The sequence below is a fragment of the Poromitra crassiceps genome (genome assembly GCF_964638095.1).
Source record: "Poromitra crassiceps genome assembly, chromosome: 9".
Lineage (NCBI taxonomy): Eukaryota > Metazoa > Chordata > Actinopteri > Beryciformes > Melamphaidae > Poromitra > Poromitra crassiceps.
Window position 1 is genome coordinate 51,533,126 of NC_139630.1, and position 27,816 is coordinate 51,560,941.

General features: G+C 43.2%; 1 protein-coding gene across 1 annotated transcript in view; it reads left to right on the forward strand.

Annotated features, from left to right (window-relative positions):
* LOC310781908 (low density lipoprotein receptor adapter protein 1) overlaps positions 1-27,816 on the forward strand; it is a gene marked incomplete at both ends in the record, with an annotated part of 65,458 nt that overhangs the window by 24,972 nt on the left and 12,670 nt on the right. Inside the window, 5 exons of the mRNA XM_083642549.1 lie at positions 8,872-9,014; positions 15,856-15,968; positions 26,664-26,778; positions 27,289-27,361; positions 27,558-27,644. Of these exons, the coding sequence (XP_083498675.1) occupies positions 8,872-9,014; positions 15,856-15,968; positions 26,664-26,778; positions 27,289-27,361; positions 27,558-27,644 (531 nt within the window). The remainder of the gene's footprint in view (positions 1-8,871; positions 9,015-15,855; positions 15,969-26,663; positions 26,779-27,288; positions 27,362-27,557; positions 27,645-27,816) is intronic.

Here is a 27,816-nt window from a genome sequence, read left to right on the forward strand (position 1 = left end):
AAAGCTTAAATAAATGAAACAATTTCTGCGCATACAAAGGTCTCTTTTAGTAAATATACTTTTTAGGGATGCTTTTGAGAGCATCCAAGAATATGTTTACTCAAGAAACTTACACTGATGTAGGGGTAGAGTCAATAAAAATGTGGGTAAACTTATGACTTCTGTCAGTGATCATATCCTGGCAAACACCAACCATTATAAACAAAGAACTCGGACATCTTCAGACAAGCTTTGGTTTCTGCTTTAAAAGACCCATAATCCTCATATACCTGTGCATATTAGGTGGCTCCCTGCGGAGACTCGGGTTCGATTCCTCGCAGTGGTACTTCCAGCTTGGTCAGATGTCCCTACTGACACAATTGGTCGTGTCTGCGTGTGGGAAGCTGGTGGGGTATGAGTCTTGATAGGTGCACTGGTGCCTCCTCTGGTCGGTCGAGGTGCCTGTTCGCGGGGAGGGGAACCGGGGGGAATGATCCTCCCACGTGCTACGTCCTGCTGCGGGGGAAACTCCTCGCTGTCAGGTGAAAAGAAGCGGCTGGCGACTACACATGTATTGGGGGGGGGGGAAGCATGTGCTCGTCTACAGCGTGGTCTACAGCTCTCCTCAGATCAGCAGAGGGGGCGGAGCAACGGCCGGGACAGGGAATTGGCCAAGTACAATTTGGGAGAAAATGGGAGAGTAATCAGAAAAAAGTGGGGAGGGGGACAGATGGTAGTCCCATAAAAAGATATCAAGCCCTGATAGTTTGCAAGGAAATCAAATATAAAGTTCCTCCAGCATCCTCCATGATCATGTAGGCCTAGTACAAAACTCTAATTATGATCATAATCATAATTAATCGTGGCACATCATTTGCATAACTTTATGGTACTGTGGTGGTACCACACGGCAGTGACAAGTGACCACTGTTGTTTTTCTGCGATAAAACCTGCTCCTTATTTATTATCTATTTGCAATACCACATTTTCTTAAGACGGCGGTTGTGTTCAGTGACATTTGAAGTTATGTCAGATTTTGTTAAAGTGTGGCAACATTTGAAAATGGCACGACGTGAGGTTTGAAGTCGGGCCCACTGCGTGTGTGTGTGTGTAATAATATCTGATTCCAGATCGTGGGGGTGTCACGCACTGCTCCAATTCTGAGTGCAAGCTATCTGATTCCAGTGTTATGGGAGCACTTAATGTGGTTTGTACGCTTCTTCTGATGGCCAGCCAAGGTGTTCAGTAATGCAATTTTGAACGCACCACCCCCTGCCACAGCCACTGCTGGATTATTAGCAATAGAGTCTGTGGTTGGTTGCCTAGCAACTGTTTGATGCCATGTCTGCCTCCTAGTTACCATATTGTTGTTGTTGTTGTTTGGTGAGGGGTTTGCAGCTGTGATTGAGGGGTATCTATCTAATCAACCAGCTTCTGTGTAAATGCTGAGAGAGAGGGAAAGGAAGTAGTAAGATGAGTGGCTTCTTAAAAAGCAAGGACTTTGCTTGACTTGGTTTTCCCCCTCAAGGCAGAATCAGAAAACCAGTTACACCCCCCCCAACCACACACACACACACACACACACACACACACACACACACACACACACACACACACACACACACACACAGACACAGACACAGAGGCACACACACACAGCATCCCTCCCAGCCCACCATCTTCCCTGAATGTGCGGCCTATTTTCCCGTCAAGGTGGTGTCCTAGATTCAAAGTTCCAAAGGATGAGTAAAACAGTCAAGCAAGCGGAGAGATGATATCAGGACGTCGTGGGTGGAGCCTGGAGGAGGGGCGGGGCTGTGGAGGAGGGGCGGGGCTGTCAATTGGGGTTGACTAGTGTCCTCTAGTAAGAGAGTGGCGTCAGCGGAGGACCAAAATGCAAGAATCATTAGCCAATGAACAGCCAGGAATGGGTCTCGCGCTACTTTTGCATGCTAAAATAAAGCAGATAATGTACAATTTGATTCATTTCAAGGGATGAAAAACCCTTTCAAAGTACAACACTGTCTATTTTGATGCAACTCGACAGTGCTGCTTTTTTTACTGAAGAGTTCCACTTTCTACTTCCTGGAAAAAAACTGGTCCATTGGAGTGAATGGAGATGTCGGAACTCTTCTATTATACGGCTCTGGGTTTGACAAGCAAAGCAGAACACGTCACTTACGATGGCGTACACTCATTCGAAAGGATGTTCGATTTAAAGCAGCCGGTCGGCATCCAAGATGGCGCGTGAAAGCGCCTCAGAGTGAATGGCCTAGTTACACTGACCAAAGGAAAACAGGGAACGCTTGTGCTTTTTTGACCCGGGGGCGCTGCACAGTTATTCCAGCAGCCTTCTCAGTTCATTGAGATGATGGTATCTTGGGGGAAACGTGTGTGCGTGTGTGTGTGTGTGTGTGCGTGCGTGTGTGTGTGTGTCTCTGTGTGTGTGTGTGTGTGTGTGTGTGTGTGTGTGTGCGTGCGTGCGTGCGTGCGTGTGTGTGTGTGTCTCTGTGTGTGTGTGTGTGTGACTGCGTGTGTGGCCTCCCCTGCAGGCCCTGTATGCATATCTGTGTGTTTGTGTTATTAATTAATCCACAGGGTAAGAAGGTGTTCAGCCAGACTCAAATCCTCCAGGGTCTCCTTTTGACTTTTGAGTGCAAATTACATCACAGTGCCGTGCAGCTCAAAGAGGCAGCTGGTGGTGAGCCAGCGCTGGATGTAGCTCCAGGCTCGCAGAGCCCTAGGTACCCATTATATTACAGCAACACATGCCCAGGTCAGCTCCTGCCAAGTACTGACCCATTATATTACAGCAGCAACACATGCCCAGGTGGGCTCCTGCCAAATACTGCACTACTGTTAGCTCAGCTGTTGGCTCAGTAGAGTGTTAAATATGTTGTGTGGAAATCCAACAGCGCGCAGCGTCTCACGGCTCTCGTGTTATGATTTTATATGAATACCCTTCTGGGCCATATCATCCGTCGCGGCAAAATATCGCCCACAAAATTGCTCTGCTGCGCCTTCATTGTAAATAATGCATTGATCCTTTACCGTGTGTTCGATGCCGACGGAGGCTTTTTGAGGGAGCACAATGGGCGTCCCGTCCCGCGCGGCGGCTTTGTGCTGCACCCCGGGTGGGAAAGTGTCGTCAGCCGTCAGTTCAATAAAGATGCAAACGTCAGTGCACCACCGCCACACAGCCTCTCCCAGTAATCTGGTTTCATGCGCTTTCAAATTGGATCACTGTGACACACGCACACGCACACGCACACGCACACACACACACACACGCACACGCACACGCACACGCACGCACGCACACACACACACACACACACACACACACGCACACACACACACACGCATGCACGCACACACACACACACACGCACGCACACACACACACGCACGCACACACACACTAGGGCTGTCAATCTCCCTCTATAATCAAATTCGAATTTCAGTGCTTTATACATTTTAATATTCGAATTATATTCGAATATTTTAATTAATTTTTAATTGAATTTAAAAAAAAAAATTTTTTTTTTTTTTTTTTTTGGTCTGAGTGAATTGTTGTCTTCTCTTATGTTATGTTCTGATTCTAAATATAGCTGAATCTTTGGGTTTGACCAAGTAAAACTTTTTCTAAGCATTTTACCAAATGTAGATGGAAAAGTGAATGGTGGATGAATATTCAAAATAATATTAGGCTTATCACAAATAGTCCAGCAATGATGTTTATTTAAGAAAACATGTTCCTTGTACAATGTACATACATTCATTGCATTAGAAAATAGGTCAGATAACCAGAGCTTAGTTAATATTCATCAGTGATGTATTGGTGCTGTCTGAAATACTAAAATAAAATAATTGATAATAAAAAAGACACAGCCTTTGTTTGAGCTCCTTATCAATAAACAAATAAGTAAACTTTGCCAAAACAACAATGAGCCATGAACAAAAAAAAATCAGTCACGTATTGCACTTAAGAGCTACAGGTTTACATTCAGTATAGCAGCTTCAACAGTCAACTTCAGTTAACAATGAATGAACATACATTTTAAGAGCTACAGGTAGGTTTACATCAGTATAGCAGCTTCAACAGTCAACTTCAGTTAACACTCTTTTCTTCAAGTATGTTGTCAGAACTTGTCACTGTTCTAGTGTTCTAAAAAAATAAAAATAAATAAATAAATATTCGTTTTAAAAAAATAATAATAATCGAATTTCGTTCATAATTATTAAATTCGAATAATATTCGAATATCAAAATTCGTTTCAACAGCCCTAACACACACACACTTTCACAGATGACAAACGTATAGTAGTACTACTTCCTCACTGGAGAGTCTCAGTGGCACGTTTTTTCCCAGTGCTCCCCTGTGTTTGCTTTAACATGTTCAAATCCAATTAGCTTGTTCCTGTCACTCTTATCACTGCCAGCCCCTCTGTAGTCCCACTCTCTCTCATAGGCTTCATTCAATATTTAAGCGTTCCTCTTTTGGGGGGGATGATATCTTTTCAAAGCCTGCAGCATCAACACATGAAGCTCTTTAATAATTCATGTGTGTTGCCTGTGGAGATACGATATGGACTGTAGCAGTTTAGCATTGTGGCGCTGTGGCGTTATTCGCTTGGGTTTTTAGCGTTTGAGAGAATGGGTCGATAAAGACCCTCTTTGCCCCAGGAGTGGCACTCTGTCAGCATATTAGATCTTTGAGACATCCCTCTCCCTTCACAATGGCTTTGGTGGGAGTTAGGTTCATAAAGGATCTAGGCTTTAAGCCAAAAGAGATGAGTGGACACTAGGCTCTCGAGGAAGCATTGTTTTTCCAGGAGAGAAAAACTGTGCTTTGTTACTTTGTCAGGAGTAATGCTGATATCAACGTGGGAACAAATAAAACACTCAATACTCTCATTTATTTATACGGGCTGCATAATTAATCAAGTATGAATCGTGATCAAGATTTCGGCTTCCCACAATCGTGAAAACAAGAAAATCAAAGATCGAGATCAAATGTGCCGCGTTCAGTTTAGCAATGTTGCTCTCGTTTTGTCTTGTGTTGTAAATCCAGCGCACCCCCCTATCGCTTGCAGTGGTGCACTCCGCCCCTCCTCCAAAGCCCAAACACGCTGGTGTGCTTAGTTTCAGCTCAGGTCAAGAACAGAGAGCCGGTGTGCTTGTCCATTATATTTAAACCTTCCTTGGTATACGATGAGACAGTTAAAAAAAAAATCCAGTGTTTGTTTTGTTTGTTTTTAGTTCAATAAATGCATGATGTTCCCAAAGTCAAAGAGCAATCGTGTTAAATAATCGTGATCTCAATATTGATCAAAATATTATTATTTTGACCATAATCGTGCAGCCCCAACAGGAATCATTTATCTATACAGGACTATAACCAAATCTGTTTTCCTGACTCCAAAAACATCAGTTATATGTCTTGAGCTTTGTAGTTGGTGTGCTGCTTACGGACTGTGAGGATCATCCTTCTGTGTATTTTTACCTTTAAAGTTGACTCCAGTGACCCAAGAGGATCTACATCCTATCCCATCTACATAAATAAATAGCCTAATAGTTCAGTTTAAGTTGTTTTATTCACCATAATAATGTCAGCTGTGTTGTGAGAATGATTATCTGGTTGTACTCCTCTTTCATTCTGTCCACCTTTATGACCCCAGACAGGAACCGATAGCATAACTTTTCATCAGACAAATCTTTTCTCAGATGAGTTGTTGTGGTGACATTTATCAGGAGTTCTGTTTTAGGACCCTTGGGAACTGGCATGTGCACCACACGTATGCAACCTTTAAATTCAGATTGATTTCTCATCTGTAAATATGGGTGTCTAAATCAATCTTATTCATACATTTGGTGCCTTACAGTATAATGTATTTGATATTAGATCAGATTGTTATGTTTCATTTAAACATGGGTACCTCTCTCTCTGATCTTCAGCCTTTGACCTTGTCTTTTGCCTTTTCTCACGCCCTAACACTTCAAAGTGACTATAATCATGTCATCAGATGTAATTGAGGTGTTTCACTGATTTTTCATTTTCACATCGGCATTTTAAGATGAATCGGTGTATAGTCTTATTGGTGCCTGAACATGACTCTTTCAGGTCTATTGAAGATTGTAAAGATCGTTGTAAGAATGTACATATGGATTTTGAAGCACATTTTTGAAGCCCTACTATAATTGTGCATAATTCAGTGAGCACCATAATGCTTCATCATTCAGCATAGATAGTTTGTGGAATAAAGATGTAGGTCTCCAAAAGAGCCCTCGTCCTTCTTGGCACAGGAAAGTCACCTGGATTTTAAGCTCTCTGAGCTAATAAATGTGGGAACAGAGTTGATGATGTCTTGAATTAAAGTGAGACTGTCCTTGAACAGGAGGACATGGGTAGAGCTGAAACAATTAGTCGATTAGTCGATCAACAATTAATCGCCAACTATTTTTTATAATTGATTAATCGTTTAGAGACTAATTTGTAAGAAAAAATGCTTTTATTATTAATTAATTATTAGTATTCTATGACAGTAAACTGATTATCTTTGGCTTGTGGACTGTTGAGTCAGGAGTCAGGACAAAATAAGATATTTGAGGATGTCGCTTTGGGGAAAAAGTGATCAACATTTTTCACCATTTTGTGACATTTTATAGACCAAACGACTAATTGATTAGTTGAGAAGATAATCGACAGATTCATCGATAATGAAAATGATAATAATGAAAATCGTTAGTTGCAGCCCTACTACACATGGGTTCAATCCCCTGTCAGCAATCATCCGTTGTGACGAAGTGCCCCCGAGCAAGAATCCAAATCCCCACCTGCTCCTCCCTCTCCACCATCTCCTCCCTCTCCACCATCTCCAGGGGCTGCTGGGATGTCTTGTCTTCACATTGCTCAACCTTCCTCATTTTCATGTACCTCTCCTGCCGAGCAATTAAAAGCAATGAGTGGTGCTGTCCACCAGGGGCCTAAGCAATCACATTAACTAACATCAAACGTCCTGTGGTTTTGGACCAGCCCCTGTAGTGCGATTGAACAAGAGTTAATAATTCAGAGGTGTGGAGGGGCCGTAAGGGGGTGCCGCTCTCTGCCGCACGCCTCAACAGCTGCTTGGACTCTGCCGGTGACAGATGGCTCTGCCCATGAGGAGGACTCGGTGCCAGGACTGCCCAGCAGAATGTTGGACACTGATCATCTCTCTCTCTCTGTCTCTCTCTGTCTCTCTCTTTCTCTCTCTCTCTCTCTCTCTCTCTCTCTCTCTCTCTCTCTCTCTCTCTCTGGCTCGCTATGCTGTTCTAATCTCACTCTTTCATCTCAGACTGTGCTCTAAGCAGAAATGCCCGCACATTGACAGAATCAATCAGAAGTCTGGGAATTTGCACGTCCTTATCTATCAATTGGTTATGCCTTTCATTGTATGATTATCCCTATCCCTATTATAGTGGACTATAGGAATGCTTTGAAATAGCATGGATTGATTTCCTCATTTAGATAATATGATGTAAGTAGCCTAATTCCTGCTCTGACGCTCTTCTACAGGGTTCTATCTCATGTCCAGGTGTCACTGAGAAAGAATGTATTTGAAGCGGTCTGCTTGGACATGGTCCTCCTCTCTGCCCACAGTAGCCAGCGAGGGGACAGCTTGCTTGGTGCTACCTGTTGGACATCACAGCTACAGCAACAGGAGGGAATTGAAGCCTTGTAGACTTACAATTCCCACCAATCCAGTTATTATAGTTATTATGACAACCGTCTTCAAAACGAGCTCAATAGAGACAAGTCTGTGTGTTGTCATAGACGCTGGGGTAGCTGGTTGGGTGCGTGGTCAGGGTGGGGGAAATCCCCCCCGGTTCTACCGTGTGATTTCTAACCCCACATAGGATAAGCAATAACCACGCCCTGTGGCGCCGGGATTGGCCAGGAGCAACACTGGAGGGCACGCAGCCCTGCGATTTCATGAACCAACTGAATAGAGAACGGACAGCGATTTCGAGAGCCGGACATTGAGAGCGGACATTGAAATTAATTATGGTCACCTACCTTCCTTAGCATAGTAATAATAATAATAATAATAATAAGTATAATAATTGTAATCTACACAATGTACACAATCTACAAAAACATGCAATAATATAAACGGTGTTGTGTTCACGTTCATAGCTCATATAATATAATGTATCATATCGTTAATTTCAAGCTCAATTCTTACCCAGAGAAAAGGTACAGCACTGAAAATGTAACAAGCAATAGTTTTTTAAACATCTTTATTTTAAAAGATGAAAAACCCCAGGTGCTTTAGTCCCAAGCTTCAATGCTCCTGGCCAATCCCAGCGCCACAGGGCGTGGTTATTGCTTATCCTATGTGGGGTTAGAAATCACGCGGTTCTCCCCACTCAGCATAGTTAGCATTTAGCTGCTAGCCCAGCGCAGGCAGACATGATCAGGGATTCAACCACCGCAGTAAACGCACATCTGGACAGCATCTGCACATCTGCTCTAGAATCCCCAATCCTGTAGTGTAGAGCCAGGGGGGAGGGGGAAAGGTGGTTTACTCCACTCACCCGCCGGCCGTATAACATTTTGTCGGCGTTCCCACACAGACCGACTGTATCTATATAGTAACTTCTTACATGCTTTCCTGCAATGTTATGGATCTCATTCATGGGGTTCTGAACTTCTGATGTTCATTTGGTCATCATCCACAAGAATACTGTCATCTGCAAAGATCAACAGATAATAATGCTCTTCACAAAAGGGCAGGTTGAAATGCTTGCCACAAAAGTCACCATGTTTATTTAAGCACATTATGTCCCCGTTCAGTCCTGTTAGTCCCATTCAGTGATCTCTATTGTCTTGTCTCATTGTCCAAACAGAGCTGCCGGAGAACTGGACAGACACCAAGGAGACGCTGCTGGAAGGGATGGTGTTCAATGTGAAGTACCTGGGCATGACGCTGGTGGGTCAGCCCAAGGGAGAGGACATGGCATCAGCTGCCATTCGCCGCATTGTCGCCACGGTGAGTCAGTGGTCGCCTTGATGACTTGATCGACTTTATAATGCGGTGCATGCAATATATATACATTATATAATAGAGTATATTTTACATGTCAGTGCAGTGCAAGTTTTGCGTAATACTTGCATTTCATTATAACTACTACTGTACATGATGTGATGTATTATATTGATTCTGATATTTGGAGGAAAAAAGAGAAAATTCACAAGGCTTGATCAGTGCATTCAGTAGCAATGTGAAAAGGAGAGCGACATTGTAAAGATTTCATACTCGAGTGATAATTCTTTATAGAAATTCATTCCCTTATGGATATGAGTGAAATTACAGCCTCAAACTGTAATGCACTGGGTTTTATTGACTTGGGAATAGCACTTAATTGAATAATTTGTAAATGTTATCCTACATTAAACTGGATGAACAAGTGCCTGCCAAAGATAGAAACCAGACAAAGCTCCATCTGTTGTAACATACAGAATTACAAACTGGGCTAACGCTGTGGACAATGAATTAGGGATGAAACGATTACTGGTTTAATGATAAACCATGATAAAATTCCTGATGGTTAGTATTATTACCGTTTCAAATTTGAATTATTATTAAAACCGTGTTACCGTGATTATTGTGTTACTTACAGCACTTTGAGAAACATGATAAACACAGTCCATCATCAACCAAAGTTAGCAACAGTCTCCCAGACGCAGGCGTGCAGCCTTGGTGAAATTATTTCAGTGAGTGTATCAGTAGTACTTTCTGAACATTTTCCACACATTTGAACAATACTGTGATAATACTGATAACACATTGATCATTTTGGTCACTATAATCACTATTCATCTCTACAATGAATGGCATACTGACTTTGAGGACTGATTTCAATATTAGTGGGTTTCTTCAGGATATCGGTGTGGCCTTACAAATGTATTCTTATTCTTTATTCTTGTTTCTGGTTGTGGGAAACAGGAGTTGTGAAATGTTCACTGACAGACTGTATTGCCCTACGGATTAATTTGAAACAGTGAAAGTGAAAAGCTGTGTTCACACCGAGATATTTATTTTTCTCTCCGTCGCTCGATTCAACCCTTTGGAATCGCTCTGTCGCTGTGTTTAAATCGCGCGTCAACAGGCACAATAATTGACGGACATATGGGGGCTATAACATTACGCAATGTCGTGATGTTTGTCCGCTACGAGCCACCGTAGTTGTTTACAAGTTAAGCCTATCAGCGTGCTCCTAACGCAAGCTCTATACCGGTAGTACAGACTTCACTTCATGTCAGCTGTCAGCCTGTCAGTCAGCTGTCAATGCGGTTTGTTGCCACACAATAAACCAGCGGTTTGTTCCAAGCCAGTGTGATCCTTGACTCACTCTCACACGGCAGCCAATCAGCGTTGAACAGCGAGCGACTGATGGCAGCGAAATTCCGCTCGAGTTGGGATATTTCATCTCGGGCGACGAGCGAATTTTCCCCCTATCGCTCTGTCTCTGTCGCTCGGACGCCCAGTGATTTTTCTCCCGGGCGAATTTACGCTCAATCGCTCGTTTGCATTGACTTTGTATGTAAAGTCGATGCCAGCGAAAAACTTGAATAGGTCGGTGTGAACGCACCTAAAGTGAAAGTGGCCTTCACCTTCAACTCTCCATCATACTCCTTGGCGTGTGCTGTACTTGTAGTCGGGTAGTGTTTATGTTTACGTCAAGGTCAGTATGGCCAAATGGAAACATGCTTGTTAATCCTGGATTATCAATGAGCTGCACGTTTGCAGTCAAATCAGTGAGTGTGTGATGATGTTTACTCAGCAGGCCTAGTGAGGCGCAGAGGGGATTTTCTCAACAAATCAATTCAGAACGCTGTCCGTTTTCACAAGGCTGTTTTTCTCAAGCTGCAATAAAACGGTTGCACTTTACACCACCCTGTTTGTAGAACTTTACACCACCCTGTTTATAGACAGGAAGTCCTGCAGGTTTTTAGCTGCACACAAATTTCCAAATTTAAACATCTCAATATTTACTTTCATTTCTCCATGAATTTGCCATTTGCGCACGCACACACGCACACACACACACGCACGCACGCACACACGCACGCACGCTCGCACGCATGCACACACACACACACACACACCAACATCCCACCAACAATGAGGATGCCACTGTTAATCCTTTCTCTGCAAAGAAAAGCCTGGAAGAGGCTGCTAATCATGCCCCCCCCCCCAACACGCGCACACACACACACACACACACACACACACACACACACACACACACAGTCACACACACCCTTCTCAATTAAGAGACAGAACCAAACCTGATTGCAGGATTAAGATTCAATTGATTGACTTCAGGATGGAAAAAGAAAGCCAATTGTCTCCATCTGTGTTCCCTAGGAAACCAGGCATCCTGAATGGGATTATTGAATACATTTTGCAAGTTTCTTTTCCATTCGCCGCATGCTTAAGTGCAGGAAGACGAGTCCGAGGGAGCAAACCAAGAGGGTGTGTCTGGACCGGGCGTATCTCAAGCTGACAGATTGGTTTTGGCCTGGTGGCGACTGGCGAGACGCACTAGTTACATGACAGTGGGAAATGAAGAAGCTGCCACAGTCAGTCAGGCACACCAGCCTCTCTCTCTCCTCATTATAATGTCACTTTCCCATGTGCTGTGGGTACAGACAGAATCTGCTGCTGGCTGTCACTTTCTCCAGGGCATTTAGCCCCCTGCAGTAAGGCATGACACCATTCCTGTTGTCCTTGAGACGTCCTTCTCCCTCTTCAGCATCTCTCCACTGTTGGCTTCTAATCATCCACTGTATCTTCTAATCATGTCATGATCTCTTGCAAACACATCAAAACGGAGTGTTTTTATGCAACATTTGCAGTGACAACCATGACGAGAATCTCACTTTAATTTCCTTTTCTTATTCCTTCCCAGTCACTTAACAATTCTCATCCTGAAATCAATTGGATATGAAATGAAAAAGGACAGCATAAAACAGGTTTCATTTGCTAGCTAATCGCGCGGTAAGGAGGCCACTGTCGTCATCGACACCAGGCGCTCGCGCAGAGCGCTAGCTCAGCACTATTAGCTTGTTTTTTGGCGCTCCAGATGGAGCTGAGCTGGCAGGGGGAGTCTGTGACTGCCAGCCTGACCTCGCATACTCATTCTGGGCAACACATCCCAGCTTTGCTGCCTCCGCTCTGTCACCTTTTATAAATTCCTTACATTTCCGGCGACGACTCCTGCAGTCTGTTTCCATTTTGCACTGCTGATACAGTCACAGTTATTTTTAGGGGTCCAAGCACGAAGTGCGTGGATCCCTATTGTATCTGTTCCGATTATTTTTTTTCTTCTTCTCCGGTAAAACTGTATGTACAGCAGAAACTGTAAGGCTCAGCATAGCCAGACTGGGCACATAGATTGTAAATGTGCCTCACTACTCAGAAACAAAAAATGACCCATATCGGCCAGATGGTGGCGCTATAACAGACCATTTCGCGTTATGGTCCATATCTTCTGAACCGTGTGTCCTATATTCAAAATTTCACTTCTCAGGGATTCCTTGGATCAATACGCATCTATCCATATAGGCCCCGCCCATTTGCGTGTGCCTAGATTTTCCGCCATTTTGAATTTGATCAAAAACCTACTTTTGCGAACTCCTCCTAGACCGTTTGGCCAAATCACACGGGCATTTTTCTGGGACATCTATGGACTACCCCGACCTAAAGTTATTAAAGGATTTTGGATACGTGAAACCGTTTTGAAATGATAAATGTCTAAACTTTTGTGTATTTGCTTTTGTTCTTTTCCTACCCTAAAAGTGTGTGGATCTCAGAAACCATACACCCCCCATCACCCAAACTTTCCACACAGGTTCACGACATCACCCACTACTCAGAGTAAAAAAATTACACCAATCCACCAGACGGTGGCGCTATAACAGCCAATTTCACGTTTGTCGGTCCATAACTTCTGAACTGCGAGCTGTAGAATCAAAATTCCACATCTACTGGTTTCCCTGGAGCATCATGTATCTAACCCACTAGGCCACGCCCATTTCTGTGTGGTAGATTTTCCGCCATTTTGAATTTGATCAAAAACCTACTTTTGCGAGCTCCTCCTAGACCGTTTGGCCAAATCACACAAAACTTTTTCTGGGTCATCTATGGACTACCCCGACCTAAGGTTATTAAAGGGTTTTGGATACGTGAAACCGTTTTGAAATGATAAATCTCGAAACTTTTAATGAAACACACGCCAACACTAAATTGCCCACAACTCATTAACCGGTCAATTACAACTACTGCTGCTACTACTGCTACCACTCCCACTACTACCAACACTACTACTACTACTATTACTACTTCTGCTACTATTACTACTACTACTACTACTACTACTACTACTACTACTGGAAGTTGGAATGTAGCATTTTGGGTGGGGTTAATGTGTTTTGGGGTTCTGCATCTGCTGTAACATAATACACAGTTGGTTTAGATGTCACACAGTAATGCCCGATCCACAAAGACTTGACACCCACGTTTGAATAAAAACAAGTTTATGCCATAATAAGGTTACATCCGTGCCTCGTCATTGCTGTGGAAGGATGGTGTAGGGGTAAAGTAGCAGACCCCAAAGCTGGAGGTCCTGGGTTCAAACCACGGCCAGGTAACTGTTTTATTTTTTGAAAATGTAGAATAAACGTTAATCTGGATATAATTATGTATAACGCTGCTGAATACACACTGTGTACATAGCAGAATAACTGAATATGCCTATTCATGGTAATGTCATATTTCGACGTCATCTTGACATTCCTGTGTAGATCCTCAAATCGGCTGTGATTTGGCCTAGTCCTGGACGTCACTGAAAGATGATATCAGAACATCATCATGATGTAATTGTGTTTGCTGGGAGCCTTCTTTCAGATGAGAGAGGAAAAACATTCCAATACATTATTGTGTCTTCACATGTGAAAGGTCCAAAAAGAGAATTCAATCTGAATTATCCTTGTCACTCATGTGCTCATTGTAACAGCACAACCCACACCAATTAGTTCAAACACCTCCATTCAGGGCATACTTTTAATGTAAAGTGGTGCATTATGTGTGTAATAGGGACGGCATTAGCTCGGGAGGTAGAGCAGGTCGGCCAATGACTCAAGGGTTGGCGGTTCGAATCCCACTCTCTCCCAGCTGTTGTTGTTGTGTCCTTGGGCAAGACACTTAACCCTCATTGCCTCGTATGAATGGGTATGAATGTCTATGAATGTTGGTGGTGGTCGGAGGGGCCGTAGGTGCGAAATGGCTGCCATGCTTCCGTCAGTCTTCCCCAGGGCAGCTGTGGCTACATCACCCGTAGCTTACCACCACTGGTACGAATGGTGTGAATGAATAATGATTTCTGTGAAGCGCTTTGGGTGTCTAGAAAAGCGCTATATAAATCCAATCATTATTATTATTATTATAATACAAAAATGTCCTTAATGGTAAATGGACTGCATGACAAGCTGCCATGCAGGGTGCTGGCTATAGTCACGAAAAGCAATTTCAGGGATAAACCCCATCAACCTTCTGTAGTGGACGCCACTACGCCCTATGGTTTGATGTGTGTGTGGGAAAGACACAATGACAACTGAAAATTCTGATTTTAGAACACAAAAGCTCCATCATGAGACAAGAACTAACCTCTCCTCTTGCAAAACACGTTCTTGAACACAGCCACGCAATCTCCAGCTAACATTTCCAAGATATTGAAAAAGTTCATGAAACACCGCAAAATAAGGAGGCAGCATGTGGGGTTTTAATTACTGTTACTGACTTACCTGTCTGAAGTTGAAAGTTTTTCATCCCACGTGGGGTTTGAACTTTGAGCGGCAATGGTCTTTAGTTAGCATAAGTCACATGCTTTACCAAGTGAGCTATCCAGGCTGTTGTATTTAACTTTGTAGACCATATTATATGTATCTGCAGAGCCAGAGAAGTACTTGTCGTATTGACAGTATGTTCTACCCAAATACCACTTTCTGTCCAGATACTTAAAGGGATATTGTACACAAAAACTGCTTTCTATCCAAGTATTACTTCAAGTTTCAAGACATCACCCACTACTCAGAGGAAAAAATTACACCAATCTACCAGATGGTGGCGCTATAACAGCCAACCACCACTACTACTGCTGCTGCTGCTACTACTACTACTACTATTGGTTACTAGTGGCGGCTGTGGCTCAGGAGGTAGAGTGGGTTGTCCACTAATTAGAAGGTTGGTGGTTCGTTCCCCGGCTCCTCCAGTCCGCACGTCGAAGTGTCCTTGGGCAAGACACTGAACCCCAAATTGCTCCCGATGGCTGTGCCAGCACCCTGCGTGGCAGCTGGCCACCTTCGGTGTGTGAATGGGTGAATGTAGGCACATTGTAAAGCGCTTTGGATAAAAGCGCTATATAAATGCAGTCCATTTACCATTTACCATTTACTATTCTTAGTACTTCTGCTGCTACTACTGCTACCACTCCCACTACTACCAACACTATTACTACTACTGCTACTACTACTACTACTAGTACTGCTTGGAAACCGTCAGGTCACCGGATCTCAACCAAACTTTGTTTACTTGTGCATATACCAAGTCTGAATAAATGTGCACTATCTGACATATACCCCCCAAGTCACCGGAAGCTTGGACCCCGCATCGCCGCTTGCGGCTATATTTTATTATTTTTATTGTGAGTGATTTCATTTGACGTGTCACACTGACAAGCTACTGTAGAACTGCCACTACACAAGGCAAAAAAAAAAAAAAAAAAGTGTTTATATTTGTTTGTTTTCCTCATATTTCACATTCACAGGCCAGAGCCACTGCCAAGAAGTTCCGGAAAGTCACACTGACCGTCTCGCCGAAAGGAATCATCATCACAGACACGGAGACTACAGATCTCATAGAGAATGTCTCCATATACAGGTCAGTTATTCATTTCACATGTAACACTTCATATATGTATTATTAGATTAGAGCCGATTCAATGATAATGACATTATTTGTTATGAAATATTACAAATGACAGTGACCTCACTGGGAACTACTGTTTTTGTGCAGTTATGTCATAGACATGTTACATCATAGACTCGGTGACATAACATATTTGCATGAAACCAGTAAGTAGTTCCATATGGAATTGTTATGCATGCCAGCTGTGGGACATTATCATCATACAGTATACTGTTACCTGTACGTCATAGAGCAAATGTCTGGCTATTAGCATGTTAAAGCATTATAAATAGACCTTATTCACTAACCCTATACCATATTGTTGACATACCGTCCTGTGCACGCACAGTGCTGCATTTATGTCAATGCTGACAACTAGTAACAGCCTTATTGTCGTTTCTGTTCCATTACAAAATAGCGATGGTGATGACAGCAGTAAAAACCCCAGAGTTGTTTGTATGCTACCGTTAATGCCTGTAATAAATAATAAACAAAAGAAAAAACGAGGTGAACAGACTTTGCTGTGAGGAGCTGTCAGAAAGTTTCACCTGTCTCTCCTAACTATCCACACATCTCCTGTGTGCTGATGTATCCTCAGTCTCGCTCCCTTCACGTCTGTGGACGGTAGAGATAGAAACAAACCACAGAGACTTTATTGCCATCATTACTACAGCCATGCCTAACGCAGGTCACCATCCGTGAACACAACAGGAATGATACAGGTAACGATAATGGCGGCTAGCTTCCTATAAAAGCTGCTCTTACATAGGCTGTCACTTGAGAGCTGCAGCGCTATGTCAACAACATGGCGGCGGTGGGTGTGCCCGTACGTGAGTTACGTCAATCGAATAAGGTCTATATTGATGACATCACAGTTGATCATTTAATATGCGTTTATGACATGTGCTGCTTAATGATTCCAATTATTACTGTTCAAATGTTTTGTCATGAAAAAAGAAGTTGCTTTGTTTTATAGAAAGCTGCAGTTTTCCCACTACAGTACTAAACACACAGTATCTTCTATCTAGGTCACTTCCTCCTCTGTCCATTGCATGCACTCCTTTGCATGATCAAACTACCGTAAGCAGTTCTCTGGTCTTAGCTGCTCTGACTCTCGCGTTTGATCAATTCACTTGGAAACCGATAATGGGGGGTTGGGTTAGCTGGGTCTGTCTGTTAGAGTTGCTTTATGTCAAAGAGAGCTAACCATTTTCAGCATCATGCTAGATTTCCCTCTAGGACTTAACGTCTCGGTGAACAGTGTGTGAACTGCAATATTGGCAGGCTTCCTCCTCGGGATAGGATCTTGTATAGATTGGACCTGCTTTCATTGAGGGATTACAGTCTAAACATCACATGGCTGGCCTGTGATTACAGAATTGACTGTGATAGAGAAGGGTGTGTGTGTGTGTGGGGGGGTGGATGTGGTTGGACAAAGGAGACATAGGACCATGTATGTGTGTGTGTGTGGGGGTGGGGGGTATATATTTCCCTTCTGATCCACCTTATCAGCTGGAGCAGACCACGGGCCGGGGGAGTCATCCTTGTCTTTGATCTCCCCCCGCCTCTCATCTTCCCCTCCTCTCCTCCCTCACCCCTCTCCACCTCTCTTCTGTCTAGAAATAAATCTCCCTTTTCTATTCATATCAATGTAACCAGAGCTCTTGATCACAGGAATACCCGCAACTAATTGCCCACTTTGAAACTCATGCTGGCAGTTTTGGCTAATGCTGTTACATACTGCACCATATGGGGTATATCATATCATACGCTGATGCGGCTGCGCCCGCTCGATTTCTAGGATGGAGACTCTGGATGGAGAGATGATGTGCCATGGGTGCAGTTATGTAAATTGTCCTCTTCTCTGTTAGGTCCATAATATATATTTGGACATTGGACCACAATCTTCATCATTTTGGCTCTGTGCGCCACCACAATGGACTTGAAATGAAACAATGAAGATGTGCTTCAGCTGCAGACTTCCAGCTTTTAATTGGAGGGTATATACATCCGAATCGGGTGAGCGCGCTGTAGGAATCTTAAGGGACCAAAAGTAATTGGACAAACTAACATAATCATAAATCAAATTGTCACTTTTAATACTTGGTTGCAAATGCTTTGCAGTAAATGACAGTCTGAAGTCTGGCACCCACCCATAGACATCACCAGACGCTGGGTTTCATCCCTGGTGATGCTCTGACAGGCCTCCACTGCAACTGTCTTCAGTCCCTGCTTGTTCTCGGGGCGTTTTCCCTTCACTTTTGTCTTCAGACAGCGAGTGAAATAAAATGCATTTTCCTTTGAGTTCTGAATATTGATATGAGCGCTACGCTAAGACCAATTCCTTCCTTGTATGTAATCTCGCATATTGTGGCAATAAAAGGATTCGGATATGTATATGTATATATGTATATTTTAGCCTTCATTCACTCTAACGTGAACCCAGTCAGTAACTGGGTTTCCATCCACCTCTGGATATTCGCATTTACCCAAAATGCGAATATAAACTTGAATGGAAACACCAGAAATTCAAATAAAGGTCGAAATATCGCATAAATGTTTTTACGCTTGGAGGGGGTGGATTTATCAGCGTATCGACAGTAGGAAGATGCGAACTTTTGCAATGGAAACAGATTTTGCGAATTAACGATGACGTACCAGATGTGACTTCCCTTCCGCTTTATGCTACTCCAGGGGGAAATGGTGGCGATTAGCGCCAGGCAGTCTGAATGAAATTGAATGTAACGTTCCCAATTCTATGTATTAAATTCTAAAAAACGACCCTCAACATTTGGGAAGGCTAAGCCACACAACTAGTTCGTTATAATCTAACATCATGCTTTGAAGGCGACTTTACGACGATGAGGATGGTGATCATCACCGTCACCGGGTGATGACTCAATCAAAGCAGGTCTCCGCTGATAGAGATCTCTTACAGGCACACAGGCACGTTACGCCTCCTCCTGACGAGAAGCGCCACCGACTCAACCTGCCGACTCCCAAAACTCGCTAAACAAAACTGAATGGAAACATGCATAAATTCGCATTTTATTTTGCGGATTTTCACAAAATTCGCTTGAATTATGCGATACATTTGGATGGAAACCCAGTTAGTTTCTCTCAGCTTTGTGTGGGATAGAAAAATGAATACGGTAGGTAGGCATTGTGCATCACATTAGAAAGACAGTTCCTGTGACCCCACCGACACTCTCTCTCTCTCTCTCTGTCTCTCTCTGTCTCTCTCTCTCTCTCTCTCTCTCTCTCTCTCTGTCACTCTCTCTCTCTCTCTCTCTCTCTCTCTCTCTTTCTCTCTCTCTCTCTGTCTCTCTCTCTCTCTCTCTCTCTCTCTCTCTCTGTCTCTCTCTCTCTCTCTCTCTCTCTCTCTCTCTCTCTCTCTTTCTCTCTCTCTCTCTCTCTCTCTCTCTCTCTCTCTCTCTGTGTCTGTCTCACTCACTCATTCGCACGGACGCACGCGTGCGCCCCCGCACACACACGGTGTGATGCAATGCAACTGAAACTATGGGGGAATTGTTCAGTGTTCAAAGTCAAACCAATTCTACTTCCAAACAATTTAATGTGAGACTCAGCAGTGAAAAGACAGCCTTGAACTTCTTGATTGCTTCACTTTGCAGCACCACTCTTTAGAGCTGCCACGATTCATCGATTAGTCGATTCATCGATTAGTCGATCGACAGAAAATTAATCGACAACTATTTTGATAAACGATTAATCGTTTTGAGTACAATTTTAAGAGAAAAGGTCTAAATTCTATGATTCCAGCTTCTTAAATGTGAATATTTTCTGGTTTCTTTACCGCTGTATGGCAGTAAACTGATATTTATCTTTATATTATTTATCTTTACCTATATTTATTATATTTGTCATTATTCCACCAAGACAGACTGACAGACTAGGATTTGTAGAATTCTACAAGCTTTCTATTCTTTTTTCTACAGTTCTACAAGCAAGTCGGTGCACTCAGTCAGTAGGTTGTTTCAGAGTCATTAGGTTCCGAAATGCATTATGGCAATAATAATATAAACCATGCGTCGACATTAAAAAGAAAATGTACTTTGAAGTATTTTTTTTAAAAGCTCCAGTACTTTAACTCAAGTAAACTTTTATTGGAGTAATTATTTGACTAGGAGTATCTATACTTTGACTCATGTAATGGAGGCGTGTACTTTGTCCACCACTGTTGAGGAGCGGCTGGTGTAATTCCCAGTATTCACGGTGCTGAGAAGCATGCACTGTACAATATGCACAGCATAAACCATGTCCAAGGCCGCGTGTTGAAATGTAGTTCATATTAGTTCAATGCTATTGACGCATGTAGCAGCCATTTTCTTGCAGTATGCCTACGTCCTTGATGTATTTGTCTTCCTAAATAATGAAAAGCACATATAAATGGGAGACAATCCCCTGATGAGCAGAACATTGTGAGGGTGTTCAGGCACCATCTGGACTGTCTGCTGTAACACATTCATATTCTGAAGGACACCAAGAGTGACTGAGCAGCATATTAATCACCAAAACACTCTGGTCAGAAAGGTAGGGGGCGGGGCTAATGAATAAACTGTGTGACTCACTGAGACCTGTGGAGCTCACTGAAGATCAGACACAACGATGCACATTTTGCAGACATAACATGAAGTTTGTGAGATATGTACGACCCCTAAAGACAAGTTCTCACTGTGATACTGTAAATGCCAGTGCTGTTTTGTTTCTTATATTTACTGCAAAAAGAGCAAAGTGTTTTTTTTACCCTTTTCTTTTATTATTATTTTATTATTATTACATTTTATCCATGTTGTGGAGAAAAAGCATTTCAGCGAGGAAAATATTTGTTGTCTTTGTGCATCTTACCTCGGTATAGTGGCATACTGTAGAGCTGTTGTATTCACTTTCTATAATATAAATATTTCAATATCTCCACTGACGTTTGGCTGCCTCCCTCATCCAACACCATTGCTGCTCCACACAGTGAGGAGATGAAAGGGACGCGCTCCACAGAGCCCCTCGGTGGAGATATGATGCAGGATGACAGCTCGGCTTCTGTTGTTCAAGCTTAGTGAGAACCCAGTGAGAGATGATGTCATTTACCAGTCAGTGATTATTATTGTTTTTTTTTTGTTTTTTTTAATGTGAAGTGTTTGTTTTCTCAATTTGGGTCACTGGCTATCAAGTTGGAGTCTTGAACATCTTTTTAAACAGGCTACTTTTAGAATGACAGTGACAACTATACATGTGAGGGTTTTCTAGTTCTAAATCGACTTTGGATAATGCTCACCAGACTATAAGTCATCACACATGCACGCGCACGCACGCAAACACACACGCACGCACGCACGCACGCACGCACGCACACACACACACACACACACACACACACACACCACAGGAGCAAAGGCAGCCATCCAGGCATGACTGGCAGAGCAAATGGCTCTGTCACTGTCCTCTGGAGTGCATAGTAATGTATGCACACTTTGTAACAAGCGTGTGAGTCCTTGCCAAAAATAATCTCAAAGTGGATTCAGTGGAATGAGATGTCACTTTCTTCACATGGGTGCCATATTATAATGACCCGTGTTTCTGTGGCGACCCATATTGCACAGCATTATAAATTCACATTAATGGCATGAATGAATGTTCAATAGGCCATTGTACGTATATAGTCTTTTATGATTTCAATGCCATGGCCCATGACTTTAAGATACCTTTGCTATAGATCATATAGGTAGATGAACACAATTTTTGCACACTGTCAAAATGATATCATATCCTAGAAAATGTATATCCTACATTTTAAAATGTTAAAATTAGAGTCACTTGTTGATGTGCGTAATTGCAGATAACCAAATAGACTTGCACTATGTGCATTGACCTATTTGCTCGTTTTGGTCATGCCCACAGCTGATTGTTGTGCCAACTATGACAAGCTATTCTGGAAACAGAACACCCTTTACTGTGGAAAGGTATTTCTGAAATTCATCAAGGGTAAGAACTGGAACAAGAGCTTTCCTGGAGCCTGGAGCCTGGTCACAACCTCAACTTCTCCTGTAGGCCAAGAGTTCCAGCCCCTGTCTGTGTTTGCAGTCTTTCAGGCTACAGTCTCCAGGCTACAGTCTCCACCAGCTCCTGAGCGCAACTGTTACTATGTACATTTTGTTTAAATCCTGGAGATCAGGCTGAGGGTGGGACCCTAATGTACTGGGGCAGCGAATCACAAAATCTAAGCAGCATGAGAATATTCTGTTACTTTCACTGCTTTACTACTAATATTACTTAATTGCATCTCAATAATCAGTGTTGGGAAAGGTACTTTCAAAATGTAATATACTACATATTACTAGTTACTGTCATTTGAAAGTAATATGTTACTTTACAATATTACTGTCTGTGTAGAGTAACCTGTTACTTATTACACTACTTTTGCATTACTTGCACGGTAAACAGCAGTAGCAGAATGACATCACTGCCCCGTCGAATCATCCCGAAATATAATCTCAACCGTCTTGAAGTCAGTGTAAACCGTCCAAGATTCTAAATGTTATATTTTTCCTTTATTGTCATGTATAGTGGTTATTTGCATAAGAACACACAATTTGATTAGGAAACGATTGTATCTTTATTTAAATATGTGCTTTGATGGGAATTTTTTTTTAACTCAATTTGTAACTTGTGTTACTTGACAAAGTAACTGGTATAATATTACTGAAATCCTATTGGTAATAAGTTATATTACTGAGTTACTGCTAAAAGTAATATATTACATGTAATATGTTACTTTTGTAATGAGGTACCCCCTGCACCGTCAATAATAAATAGATGTTAACTAGTGCTTCGTATTGAGCAATTAGCTTGGTTACATCACACTTGCGTAAATAGGCCATCCCTTGCAACTTTTCCTCTGCTCATTTTTCTGCAATTAAGTTCCAAATATAAACAATAAGTTAGAGCAGAGTGCGGCGGAGAGGGGAAAACATGGAGCTGTGTGTCCTGGGCTTTGCTATGTGGGCCATGCCTCACTGCTGTAAGCGAGCCATGATGTGAGGTGTGGGTCATGCCTCACTGCTGTAAGCGAGCCATGATGTGAGGTGTGGGTCATGCCTCACTGCTGTAAGCGAGCCATGATGTGAGGTGTGGGTCATGCCTCACTGCTGTAAGCGAGCCATGATGTGAGGTGTGGGTCATGCCTCACTGCTGTAAGCGAGCCATGCTGTGAGGTGTGGGTCATGCCTCACTGCTGTAAGCGAGCCATGCTGTGAGGTGTGGGTCATGCCTCACTGCTGTAAGCGAGCCATGATGTGAGGTGTGGGTCATGCCTCACTGCTGTAAGCGAGCCATGATGTGAGCTGTGGGTCATGCCTCACTGCTGTAAGCGAGCCATGATGTGAGGGCCGCTTATTTCATGCTTGTTGTTTGCTCGAACAAATGACTCATTTTCAACGGCCCCTTTTGAAGTTGGGGCACCAAATGAATGGCTGCCTTCTCTGTCGCTCCCTTTGGTGCAGTTTATAAGTTACAGTTGGCGGTGGCATACATTATTATACACGGATGCACTCGACGGTCCCTCTAGAGACCCATAGATAATTCAGTATTAGCAATTCCGCGTCTCCCTCTCTGATGATGATCTGCATCGGAGAACCGTTAGCACCTGCAACCGAGATGGGCTGCTTTGATGTGTTTCTGTTCAGAGAAACATAACAACTTAGACCTAATGGAAGAGCCGCCAAAGACGTTGCTTGAAGGGAATCAAAGAGACCGAGTTATACCAAAAGTAAACAGTTTCCCTGAATAAATTAAAAAGTGTCCTATGCTGTGAGCCTAATGAAGAGCTCCATCTCCTTGAGCTGAAGGGCGCGGGAAGAAGAGGAGAGAGGAAGGATCGTCCAGAATGTAGGGAAACAGTGGATGGATAAATCCAGGAGGAGGCGGTAATGCCACATAAAGGATGCCAACTGCCAAAAAAACACCACGGAAGAAGAAGATCTCCTCGAGCTGCTTAAAATAATGTGAGGAAAAAGGTCAGGTGCAACACTCACTGCGGCTCATTTACAAACCCCGGGACACTGACCTATTTTAAGCTACACACATGACGCACGGTGTCAGTGTAGGAAGCAAGCTTAATACAGAGACACTGTGCATAAAGGCTGACTCGGATCAATACTGCTTCTAATAAGCTTCATCAAATATGACAATAACAAATCCATCATTTGTGGGTTCAGCGGGTGCATGCTGGCTGTCGTGGGAGAGCACATGGCTTGGTGGGCTTAGTCTAGATTGGTTTCAGATACACTGTAGCCATTGAGCACCACAGGCCATGGCTGCCAGTGATTTGCAGAAAATTGGATTTCTTGAAAGCCAGATATTAGATCCAGCAGAGATTCAGTGGGGCTGGCTTTTGGGAATGAGGTCTCAAGTGCAATATAGGTGTGGAGTTCTTTTTTCTCTCTCCAAGACTTTCCATTTCCCACTGACAGTGCAAATCCAGATCCATCAACAGAATATAGATAACATGCAGGAATTTATTCTTTGGTTGATGAGAAGTTGCAATATGTTAGGAAAGGAAGTGTTTCTAGACCTGGTTTCCTGCTATTTCACTTCCCAACACTCTCAAAACAAAAAATGTTGACCTGATTTTCATCCATTTTCAAGGAAACAATTTGATCCATCATGCGCTGTGTTACAGTGCTTTCAAATCGAGCACGATTTCGCAAATACGCACGGTGAGAGATTACAACATACAAGTGCAAACATGTGAGCAGATGGCGTTTCGTTCCCGGGCGGCGCGAATGACGCGACGTAAACGAGGTGATATTGGAGATATCAGCCGCCATTTGCTCGAGTTGAAATTTTTCAACTTGAGCAAAGAATTGGCGCGCTCAAACTCGAGTAACGCAATTTCGCAATACATAGGAATAAACATCCCATCCCCCCTGCAGAAGCAATACTTTCTATTAACTGACATGGTATTTTGGGTTCGATCAGAGTTCATCTAAAGGGTAGGCCTTTTCCGTGGAAACACATAAGTGCCTCTCTCAACTCCATCTACTCCATGTGTGAGAGGAAGTGGTTACACACACTGACATCTCAGACACAGCCAGGCAGCAGCCTGACGTCGAGATAACAGAACTAACACCAGAGTAAATGGAAGAGGAGAGTTCACTCAAAGAGCATCACAGCATACTCTGCAAAATAATGAATTCTGCTATCAATAATAAAGTAATTCATTCAGCTGTTACAGTGATTACACAGTTGCCCAGTTAGACGAACATAATTCTATTATGTTGGCACACGTTTCAAGACGCTGCTAACAATAAAAACACCATTGTTGCAAGCAATCTTGAAACGGTAATGAATGCAACCAAATGTATGGCAACCTTCTAAACTTTGTTCTCTGACCAATGTAACAGAAAACTATGCATTATTACCAACTGACAGATTCTGTATGACTCCTCCTTGATTGTAACAAAACTAAAGTGAGCATTTCAAATCCACTCGTTCCATAGACTTCTGTCATGAAAAGGAGGCAGCTAGGAGGGGGCACGGTGGCGCAGTCGGTAGCGCTGTCGCCTCACAGTCAGAAGGTCCTGAGTTCGATTCTCGCCTGGGACACTGTGGGCACTGTGGTTGTGTTCCCCCCCATATCTTCAGTGCCTACTGCCCAGGTGGGGTATCTCGTCGTAAGGGCCTTTCTCTCTGTGTGGAGTTTGCATGTTCTCCCCGTGCTTCCCCAGGGGGTTCCTCCGTATATAACCCCCCCCACTAAAAACATGCAGAAGATCAGATCGTCATCGTCATCCGACCAGTGACGACAACATCCGAAGTTGGTCCCCGGGCGCTGTACGAGAAAGCGACCACTGCTCCTGGCCTGCCCCCCGGAGGAAAGGACATGCCTGGATGGGTTAAATGCAGAGGACACTTTTCACCGGCCACCGTCAGCATGAGTGTGTTGTGGCCGCATGCATGTGTTGTGGTGTTCGTGTGACAATAAAAGACGGGCTTGTCCATTACAAGAGTAAAATGGACTAAAATGAGTTGCAGTTGTTGACAGGAGGTGTGCAGTTTAGTCACCAAGAGGAATCCACAAGGCGATGTTATAATGACCTTCAATCTGTGCACAACATGCATGTGCTTTGTGTGGAAATAAGAGCTCTGTCGCAGCCTGAAGCCTGCAGCAGCATCACATGGCTTTTCTCTGCTGCTTATTTCTGTCCTGTCCCACCTGTACCGCCCAGCTGTGACAATTAATCAGGACAATATTTATATTCACAGCCACGGTGAGCCGGCGCTATCATCATGCTGTGAGTGCTTTGCTTATGCATATGCATCAGGTTGGGCACAGCGGCAAAGTTAGCAGCATAATAAATATCCGTCTTCATATCTTACCTTGATGTATGAGGAGGGCTCAGAAATGCAGCAGACTCAATGCTGCTGCCAATATAAGTGTGAATCTGACTCTTGTACTATGTGTTAATGTCATGCTTTCTTTTTTTAAATAAAGTTTTGTTCAACATTTTCTAATCCTAAATTGGTTCCTATCCAATGCAATGGCTCATCTAGCGTTGTAAATGCAGCAATGTAAGGGGGGGTTGATTGATTGTTTTGGTACGTTGGAGTAATGGGTTTTGTTTCTTCTCTCCTCTCTTTCTCTTTCTCCTCCAGAATCTCCTACTGCACAGCAGATAAAACTCAGGATAAGGTCTTTGCCTATGTTTCTCAAAGTCCGTTCAACGAAACTTTGGAGTGCCATGCATTTCTCTGCCAAAAGAAGAAGATTGTAAGTGTGAGCAGACATCCTAGACTGCATTCTGTTTGCAAATTTGTTGTGACTCTATTTAGTCGTCTGTTATATCAGATCTACATTAGTGCTGAACAGGTTGTGAGGTCAGATTGCTTTGGGAATGATTACACTGAATCAAAGTTGAAGTTGAGGGCTTCCATCCCTATGACACTGTGCAGACCGTAGCATTGATGTGTAGCTGGTGAGTGGCTCCATCTTGTGGCAGTTCCAAAAAGGTCATCTTACAGCTATGTAATGTTCTATGTAATGTTTACATTTTGATAAACTGATAATTAAAATGATAAAACAGTAACACTTTCTGATCCAGGCATCTACTGATGATCGATCACCTCTAAAGACTGAGGATGAGGGGGAAAAAAACAGATCAAAACAAAACCACCTTCACCACCAAACGAAGATCATCTTTCATATTTGACACTGCAGCTGTTTGGGTTTCACTAGTCCATGACCGTGTCATCCTTCTTTTCTTTTTCCTCTCATCCGCAGGCTCAGGCTGTGACACTAACCGTCGCCCAGGCTTTTAAAGTGGCCCTGGATCTGTGGGAGATTGCTCAGCAGGGTGAGTTTATCCAGCCATGGGAAGGTGACACCCACACAGTTAAGTGTAAAAGGTTTCCTGGGGAAGTCACGCAATCGGTTTTAAAAGTACAAAATGCTCAACCGATCGTATCTTGAAACGTTTCATAATATACAGATGTGCCCTTGTGGGCTTTCGGGGTCACTGATCAGAACTCTTGTCTTTTCTCTGTTCCTAGACAAAAGCAAGAAGACCAGGACCTGCTGCTCCTGCGTGGCGAGCAACGGGCAGACGGAGACGGCAAACGCTCAGTGTGCTTCAGCAGGTGGTGCCAACTGAGAATACTTAACCCATTGATACCTGATGCCGCATTTGTGTGTGTATCCCTTTAAGACGGTTCGCGGTCTTAAAGGGATACGCACACAAATGAGGGATATACACGCAAATGCTGCATCAGGTATCAATGGGTTAAGCATGTTTGTCAAGATACGGAATGG